The sequence below is a fragment of the Vulpes vulpes genome, chromosome 5, assembly GCF_048418805.1.
Source record: "Vulpes vulpes isolate BD-2025 chromosome 5, VulVul3, whole genome shotgun sequence".
In the NCBI taxonomy this organism is placed as follows: Eukaryota; Metazoa; Chordata; class Mammalia; order Carnivora; family Canidae; genus Vulpes; species Vulpes vulpes.
This window is the reverse complement of record NC_132784.1, coordinates 68,117,093-68,126,064: the sequence shown is the minus strand read 5'-3', so window position 1 is coordinate 68,126,064 and position 8,972 is coordinate 68,117,093. Positions and strand designations below refer to the sequence as shown.

General features: G+C 61.9%; 1 protein-coding gene across 1 annotated transcript; it reads left to right on the top strand.

Moving 5' to 3' along the window:
• The first annotated feature begins 606 nt into the window (after nt 1-606).
• On the top strand, nt 607-8,717 carry FGF3 (fibroblast growth factor 3). Its single transcript, XM_072757337.1, has 3 exons — nt 607-905; nt 2,964-3,067; nt 7,828-8,717. Exons 1-3 carry the CDS (start codon nt 686-688, stop codon nt 8,188-8,190), a joined length of 687 nt encoding a protein of 228 aa, XP_072613438.1. The 5' UTR covers nt 607-685; the 3' UTR covers nt 8,191-8,717.
• Nucleotides 8,718-8,972: the final 255 nt, after the last annotated feature.

The following is an 8,972-nucleotide window of genomic DNA, read 5'->3' as shown; positions in this document are numbered from 1 at the left end:
CCTTTCAGAGCCGGGAGGGCGCGCGGGGGCGCGGGGCGCGCGGCGGAGCCGAGCTGCGGCTCGACGGCGCTGCGCGGGGGGCGAGAGTGCGCGGGCGGCCCCGGCCTGCGCCCCGCGCCCGGCACCCCGCGCCCCGCACCCGGGACCCCGCGCCCCGCGCCCCGCGCTCCGCACCCGGCACCCCGCGCCCCGCGCCCCGCGCCCCGCGCCCCGCGCCCCGCGCCCCGCACCCGGCACCCCGCGCCCCGCGCCCCGCGCCCCGCGCCCTGCACCCGGCACCCTGCGCCCCGCGCCCCGCACCGGCACCCCGCGCCCCGCGCCCCGCCGGGCTCCCCGCCCCCCGCGCCTCCGCCTGGGGACCACGTCGGCCTTTTGTTGCCGAACCGTCTTTTCTTTCAGCGCTTTGCGCAGCAACGGAAATTTCACCCGATCCTCGGTGAAAATTAAAGGAGGTGCCTCTGCCTCTCCCTCTCTCGGTCTCCCCCTTCTTTCTCTGGCTCTCCCCCCACCTCGGCTCCCTCCCGCCCCTCCCCGCCCCTCCCCTCCCCCACCCGCGCGGAGCCCCAGTCGGCACCGCCTGGCTCGGGAGCCGGCTCGCAGCGCCTCGCCTCGGCCCCGCCGCCCCTTCCATGGGCGCCGCGCTCGCCTGCAGCCGCCGCCGCCGCGGGGCGGGCGCGATGCCACGATGGGCCTGATCTGGCTCCTGCTGCTCAGCCTGCTGGAGCCCGGCTGCCCGGCCGCGGGTCCCGGGGCGCGACTGCGGCGCGATGCGGGCGGCCGCGGCGGCGTCTACGAGCACCTCGGCGGGGCGCCCCGGCGCCGCAAGCTCTACTGCGCCACCAAGTACCACCTCCAGCTGCACCCGAGCGGCCGCGTCAACGGCAGCCTGGAAAACAGCGCCTACAGTGAGTACCCGGCCCGCGGGCAGCGGGGGGTCCCTGGGAGCGGCGCCCGCTCGGGTCGGCGCGCCCACGCCGCGGAGAGCCGGAGCCCGGGGGTCCCGGCCCACCCCTCGCGTCGGGGAGGGCAGCGCAGGGGCGCGGGGGGTCTCGGGTCCGAGGGGACGCGCGGACGGCGGCGCGGCCCGGGGGCTGCCCGCTCGGAGGGGTTCGGTGGTCCTGACACGTCCCGGCCCTTTGAGTTCCTCGGAGAAAAGGCGGTGGACGAGGCATTTATCATTTTCTTTATTTTGATGACTTCTCCTCCGGCGGACCCCGGGGCGCCCTGCCGACCCTCCGCCCTGCTGGATCGCGGCCTCCTCCCCAAGACCCTCGGCGGGCCGAGCGGGGCTCCGGGCTGCGGCGGGTAGAGCCATCCCGGGCCAGAAGCGCGGAGCCGCAGGCAGGGGGCCGCCGGGGGATGGGGGCGGCGGAATTGGAGGGGCGCGGGAGGGACGTCCGCCCAGGTCTGGGGGCACAGGTCTGCGGCCGCCGAGGCCCGCGGGGCCCCAGGGTTTGGCTCCTCTGGCTGCGCGGGCCCAGCCCGGCTCGTGCAGAGACTCCTGGAGGGGATCCCGGAGCCCGGCACTGAAGCAGCTCCGCTTGGCAGGGAGCAGGAGGCCCGAGCTCTGGGCACAGCAGGAAAGCGGTGGGGAGTCTACAAGCCCCGCCAGAGTCCGGTCGCCTGCTGCATCCCAAGGCCGAGGGTGGGAGGGGGTGAGGTGGATTGAAGGCCGCGGCGGGAAACCGCTGCTTCCTCCAGGACATTAGCAGCCCTGAGAGGGCATCTTGGGAAGACACCTCTGGAGCTGAACACGTTGGGTTGGAGCCATGTCCTGGGCGTCCCCATGCACGGAATGGGGCTCCTCTCACAGCAACACCCCGGTGCTCTCAAATCCAGACTCCCTCAGAGTCCCAGAGTATCAGAATTCTCTGGGTATCCAAGGCAGGCGTCCTGGAGGCGGAGGAGGGCACATGTCCTCGACCACCCCTGTCCGACATCCAGACATGCGCCTTTCTGGTGACCCAGCGGCTCCTTGGAATCCACCCAGCCTGAGTCCTGTAGACCCGGGAGACCTGCAGTCTAGGTCCCCAGGCACCACCAGGGGCAGGAGTCTGGGTCCTGAGATTGCTGCCTTGCTGGGATGGTCAGTGGCGCTCCCAGAGAGGTGCCCCCTGGAGAGGGCATCTCTGTGGCTCCAGCACCCCAGGAGCCCTTCTAGGGGGACAATGGCCCTACTCAGGCCTTTGTTGGAGGACCTCCAGTGAAAAAGCACTCCTGTGTCCAGAGGGAAGGGTAGGGGAGACTGAAATGCCCTTACCTGCAGTGGGGAGTGGGAGAGCCCGGGGAGCTTCCCTCTGCGAACTCCAGGGTCTAACCCCACTTCCCACTAACACCCTGCATCCTGTTTGGACCCTGCCCTGGACCAGTACCTCCTGCCCAGGTCCACGGCCAGTGAGTTATGATGCAGTGCGTGGATTATATTATCAACTGACTTCATGAAGGGCCCCAGCTTCACCCCTGCCCCAGGCTGCTCAGACCCTTCAGTGCAGTGGGAGAGCCCGGATGCTGGATCTGCAGCCGGGGCTCGAGTTCCAGCTCACACCCTTATGTGTGGTCTTGGGAAGGTCACCTCACCTCAGCAGCCTCAGCTCGGGTGTGTGTCAGATCAGGAAACTGATTCACAAGGTGTTGTAAGGCTCCAGTAAACTCCACATCCTGCAGGACCTCAGTCCCTGGCAGAGTCAGCACGTAGAAATGCTAGTTCTGTTAGTTCCTCCCGTGTTTGAATTCTTCTCCGTGGACAAGCCTTCCCTGCCCTTGTTTCATCGCCCACCCAGTGATTTTCCCTTCCCCTGAACTTCCCAAGTCATCACCCACCTCCCCCCAGAGTGTGTGTTGCCCTCACCTCCCCAAGCCTGGGTGCGTCTTTGGGCCGGACCAGTGGGTGCTCAGCCATCCGCACCCAGCACTGGGCTGTATGCGAGGTGCAGGGAGTGATGAGCCTCCACAACTCTTCCCAGGTATCCTGGAGATGACGGCGGTGGAGGTGGGCATCGTGGCCATCAAGGGGCTCTTCTCCGGGCGGTACCTGGCCATGAACAAGAGGGGGCGGCTCTACGCTTCGGTGAGTCCTACCTCTCCCGCAGGCACGCATGCGCGCAGGGCAGCCATCTCCCTTGGACGTCTCTTCAGGGGACAGAGTGGACATGGGCAGTATCATGCTTTGTCCAGGGATCCACAGGACCCCAGCTGGACGAGAATCTCGGGCCCCGGGTCTCGACACCCAGGCTGCTTCAGCTGCTTCTGTTGGAGGCAGCTGCCAGTTTGATTGGCTTGGAGCATGGCCCGCAGGGAGGACCCCCCACCCCCGGGGATGAGACTTATATTCTCCAGTGCCATTGGGTCAGAAAAATGCACCTCCAAACATTTTCTCAAGGTGGCTGAGAACAAGGCGGAGATTTTTCCCCGAATTTCCACTAAAATAAACGGACCCAGTGAGCCTTAGGGCACAGCGTGACTGTGTATTGGGCAAAGCTTTTCTGTGCCCTCCTGGAGGGAGGAGAGAGGCAGGCAGGACAGGGCACAGCCAGGTCTCCCCAGGATGGAAAGGCAAGAGCTGTTAGTTCTTAGGACCGAACACAGAAGGGACCCAGGACCCGTGTCCCAGGCACATGGATTTGGAACCCAGTCCGTACACCGCCCGAGGCCTCTGCATCAGAAAAGGGTCCCATGACTTTGTGGGCATTGGCAGTGTCCTTCCCTCAAGGGCAGAGGCGGGGATGCACGGAGTAAAATGCATGTAACCAGGAAATTTGCTACCTCCAACTAGTCATTACGTGCAATTCGGCTGATACCTCCTTGGGCAATGAGAGGTTTTCCATCCGCATGTAGCCTAGACGACGCAGTCCGAGGACCATCTCCCTGCACCCCCTCGCTCCACTCAGCTTGCTGGCAGGGGACACATGCCAGCCTCTCCCTGCCCCTTCGGAAGTTGGGTGAAATGTGAGCAGGAACAGATGCCGGAAAACACTCCTTTAAGCTGCTTCTTTTATCACAGTTGGGTGTTTTTTGTTTTTTTTTTTTCTGTTTTGCTAAAGGAAAAGCAAAAGTTGGGATGCACCCATTTGTTTTCTCTGACCCAGGGGCTACTTAATACAAAATCAGGGACCCTCTGGTGCCCAGCGTCTCCTGCGGGTGCTCCCAGAGTCTGCAAACACCAACTGTGGCTTTTAAGGACGTGCCCTTGGGCCAGGGGCCGGTATGACATTTTCTTGAGGTGGACTCTGGCTCTCTCAGAGCCTCAGCCCTGTGCCGCTGGGGCCCAGGGGGCAGAACTGACTTTCCATTCCTGAAGTGGCCTTAGGCCACCTGCAGACACCCATGTCCCTTATGGAGAGGGGCCCCGGTGAGGAGTTCTTGTTGCTTGGCAAGGATGATGCAGGTCCTGCTGGTCCTGGGGGCGCTCCATCCCCCTGGGAAGTTCATAGATTGGGCAGGGAGGGCTGAGGGCTGAATCAGAAGGGGAAGCCTAAGGACTTCCGCACTTCCTCCGTGGGGGACCCAAGGCTTTGGGGTACGATCAAAGCATGATCTGGGGGATCCCAGTGGGTCCGAGTCTACCTCTGGCTGCTGTCACTGAGAGCTGACAGTGCTGGCTTTCCTCCCTCTTTCCTTCCTCCCTTCCTTCCATCCTCTGTCCTTCCTTCTTTCTTCATTCCTCTGCCCTTCCTTCCTTCCTTCCTTCCTTCCTTCCTTCCTTCCGACCTTCCTTCCTTCCTTCCTTTCTTCCTTCCTTCTTCTTCCAACCTTCCTTCTGACCTTCCTTCCTCCCTCCTTCCTTCCTCCTTCCTTCCTCCTTTCTTTCCTTCCTTCTGTCCTTCCTTCCTTCTTCCTTAATTCCTCTGCCCTTCCTTGTTCCCTTCCTTCCTTCTTCCTTCCTTCCTCCCTCCCTCCTTCGTTCCTTCCTTCCTTCCTTCCTTCCTCCCTTCTTTCTTCCTCCCTTCCGACCTTCCTTCCTCCTTGCTTCCTTGTGTCCTTCCTTGCTTCCTTGTGTCCTTCCTTCCTTCCTTGTGTCCTTCCTTCCTCCTTCCATTCTTCTTTCCTTCCCCCTTCCTTCCTTCCAACCTTCCTTCCTCCCTCCCTCCTTCCTTCTGACTTTCCTCCCTCCCTCCTTCCTCCTTTCTTCCTTTTGACCTCCCTCCCTCCTTCCTTCCTTCCTTCTGACCTTCTTTCTTTCTTTCTTCCTTCCTTCCTTCCTCTCTCCCTCCCTCCTTCCTTCCTTCCAACCTTCCTTCCTGTGTCCTTCCTTCCTCCTTCCATCCTTCTTTCCTTCCTCCTTCCTTCTTTCCTTCCTTCCTTCCTTCCTCCATCCATCCATCTGGTGTTCATCCTTTCATTCGCTAGACCCATGGGCATTTACCATATGTCACACTCTCTCTAGGTAGATCTTCAGGATCTTACTAAATCAGGATCTTACTAAAATGTGAATCCGCTGCTGTCGTGGCCTCCAGGAGCGCCATCACCCCCAGGTTATCACCCAGGTGCCTTGGCCCCCACAGGAGCTTCCCAGACCGACCGCCTTCTGCTTCTGCCTTCTACCATCCTTCCCACTGCAGCCTCTGGAACTTCTCTGGGTTCTCCAGAACAAGCTGTGCTGGTCACCCTTCCATGCTTTGCCCAGATTGGAATGCCCCCATCAGAAATGCCCCCTAGAAAGTGCCCATCTCTCCCTAATGACTCTCCCCTAAATGTCACCTCATTGGGAAGGTCTCTCTCAGCAGCTTCCTCCTCACTCCTTGGCCATACTTCCTCCATACTCCGGCACAACCCCTGCCTGGTCCGCTGGGGCTCAGCACCAGCTGGGGTGGTAGCCGCGCCAGCCACCCCCACACGGCCCCAGGCTGGCTTTCCTGGAGCAGCTCCAAATGCTAGCCGAGCCTGAGAAGGAAGGGCAGCCTCCCCAAGGAGGTCACGCAGTGACAAGCAGCACTTCGGCAGGTGGCACCAGTGGGTGGGAGTGACTGGAGGGAAGGCCCTTGTAGGGCAGAGGGTCTGGGGTGGGACAGCAGGAACCAGAGAGGTGTTGGGAACTTTCGCTGCCGTAAGTCATGGCCGGGGTGCCCTAGCGTCTGTGCCCCTGTTCCTGAGCCGACAGCTTCATCTTCATCATCCCGACCTCTCTAGGAGCCCCTCTGAGGTACAGGCTCTGCCTCCCCCAGGATGCCCTCCGGAGGGCTTGCACTCTTCACTCTTCGAGGCTTGCAAGACTGGGTCCCCCTCAGTTGTCCCACAAAGCGCCTCTGAAGCGAGAAAGGCCACCTTCTGCTTCCTGACTCCTGGGCCCCGGCCATGGCACAGAGAGGCCTGGGAGAGGAGCCTGCTCTGCCCCGAGGTCCTGACAGCTGAGTGTGGGGACCAGACTCTAGTGTAGGCACCTGGCTCACCTGCCCCAGATGAAGCACAATGAGCACCAAACACCTCTTTCCCGATGAAGTACAAGTCCAGAGAGAAGGATGGGGTGCTCCAGCTAAGTGGACGTGGGGGATGCCTCTCCCCATAACCTCAAGCCCTCTCTGCTCTCCCATCCCTCAGGGGATGCCCAGAATGCCCTGGGTCATGGTACAGATGCCACTGATGAAGACTAGGCCTGGGGTGGTGGCAGACCCCAGATCCCAGGTTATGATGCTCTTCTGGTCTGTGCTCAGTCCCTCATAGTGTGGGGATCAGGGGCCGTCTGGGGGTGAGTGGGCGGGCTCAGGGTGCCAGGTCACAGGCTGCCCAGTTCGTGGGTCTGGCCCCGACCAGCCTGTGGCCTCCCTGAGAATGGGCCACCTGCACTCAGTAGCAGCCTCCTTCCCCCTCTACAGATGGAGACAGACCATGAGGGTCTTGGGCTCGTACTGCTCACCTCCCTCTGCCTCCCAGCACTGACCCCCACAGCGTGCAAGGGAAGCCCCAGGGGTACTTGGCATGCTCACCTGCCTCCAGCTCAGACTGAGGCCTCACCTGGGTTGGTGTGAGTCAGACTTACTACCCCCAAACTCGGGGGCACCCCACTAGGTAACTCAAGCCCCTTGAGTTATGAGTCTGTGCCTCTCTCCTCTGGATGCCTGTCTTAGAGAAGCCAGGGACCCAGGCCCGGCCCATGCTTCCTAGCCTGCTCCCCTCTCCCAGCAGTGGTCTCCTCTACATCCCACTTGTGTGGGGACACCCCCACCCCTGGGCTGCCCTGACTACAGCAGTGTCTGTGCTCCTGGCTTCTGCTCCATGTGCGTGGGGCAAGGACCCCGAGGCCAGGCAGCTACTCTCAGAGTTCAAGGCCCAGAGTCAGGACTTATGCTCCAATTTAATGGAGAAGCCAGGCTCATGAAAACCCCACCAGATCCCTTCCCGTCCTCTTCCCAGTCTTCATTTCTTTTGTCTTTCATGCACATTTTCCAAAAGCAGTCTGGGTGCCATCCTGTTTCTGTGATCAGACATCCTGCTGATGTCCAGGCCTCCCGCAGAGATTGAAGGCAGGCCCTGCCTCTGCTCTGCTGAGACAGCCACACATCCCTGTGCTGGGACATCTCCCGCACACCTAGTCAGTGTCCACAAAAGGGGCCAGGGCTGGGGGGCCACTCCCTCCAGGTGCTCAGGAAACTGTGCCGGAGGAGGACACACTTAAGTTGACCCAGGAAAGCTGAGTCCACCAGACTGGGAGGAAGGACGGGCACAGCCTAGGCATGGGTGTCATGGGTCAGATAAGTGCTGGACGGGGCAGGAGGGAGGGGTAAAGGGAGGACAGGTGAAGGGACAGGGGGGCCCCTGAGACCCAGCCCCCAGCCTCCTGTGGGGGCCTCCGCGGCCTCCCCAGCAGTTGACAGAGATGTCCCGGCCCCGCAGGAGAGCTACAACGCCGAGTGTGAGTTCGTGGAGCGGATCCACGAGCTGGGCTACAACACGTACGCCTCGCGGCTGTACCGCACGGTGCCCAGCGGCCCGGGGGCCCAGCGCCAGCCCAGCGCCGAGAGACTGTGGTATGTGTCCGTCAATGGCAAGGGCCGGCCCCGCAGGGGCTTCAAGACGCGCCGCACCCAGAAGTCCTCCCTGTTCCTGCCGCGCGTGCTGGACCCCAAGGACCACGAGATGGTGCGGCTGCTGCAGAGCGGGGCCGGGCTCCGCGGCGGCTTGCCCGGGCCCCCCGGCAAGGGCACCCGGCCCCGGCGGCGGCGGCAGAGGAAGCAGAGCCGAGGAGGCCACGTGTAGCCCGCCAGGCCCAGCGAAAGGAAGGCTGTCCTGTCCGTGTTCCAGGCCAGGGTGGGGGGCGCCCAGCGCGCGGCCGGCCCGGCGGGTGCAGAGGGTCCACCAGCAGGTGCAGGGCGTCCACCGGCTTGGCAGGCCGTCCTGGCCTCGCAGGTTTCCAGGACCTCCCCTGCTTCTGCCGGCTGGTGTTTTGAGGCCCAGCCCTCCCTGATTCTCTCACACCAGGTCAGATCAGAAAGGAGTCCGGGCTCCGAGGGAGGGCTGCGGTAAATGCGCACAGTTGCGGGCTTCCGTTGGCCAGGAGCCCCCTGGCCCACGGGGAAAACCGACTGGGGGAGCCTCCCTGCAGCACAGCTGTGGGACTAGTGGGCATTCGTGTAACTGAAACATTAAAGTATTTTATTCTACTTTGCTATTTAATAGATTATAATGCAGTCTGAGGAGACACTCGCATTTTTTCCTGGAACATATTTGCTTATGATGATAGCAGCGTCTGTGCCAAATCACTATTTTAAGATGGAAGATTGTATTCCGAGGAATTAAGCTAAAGATGCATTTTAATCCCCCCGGTGTGGAAAGGTGCTATTTTTTGAAACTAATAGATGGTTTGTGTGGATGGAGGGAATAGGCTAATGTGTGTGTCTGTGTGTGTGTGCTCCTGTTCTGTCCGACTGGACTATACGTACATGTGTGCATGCACACCCGTGCTGGGGGGAGAGAAAAACTGGCTTACTTTGTTTAGAAGTCCAAAAGACCCCCTCCATCAGGAAGCTGTGTGCTTCTCC

Excerpts from the sequence above, each read along its gene's own strand:
- FGF3 (XM_072757337.1), top strand. The coding sequence starts at position 686 with ATGGGCCTGATCTGGCTCCTGCTGCTCAGCCTGCTGGAGCCCGGCTGC. Across the intron at positions 906-2,963 it reads CCTGGAAAACAGCGCCTACA|GTATCCTGGAGATGACGGCG; the intron begins GTGAGTACCCGG and ends AACTCTTCCCAG. Across the intron at positions 3,068-7,827 it reads GGGGGCGGCTCTACGCTTCG|GAGAGCTACAACGCCGAGTG; the intron begins GTGAGTCCTACC and ends CCGGCCCCGCAG.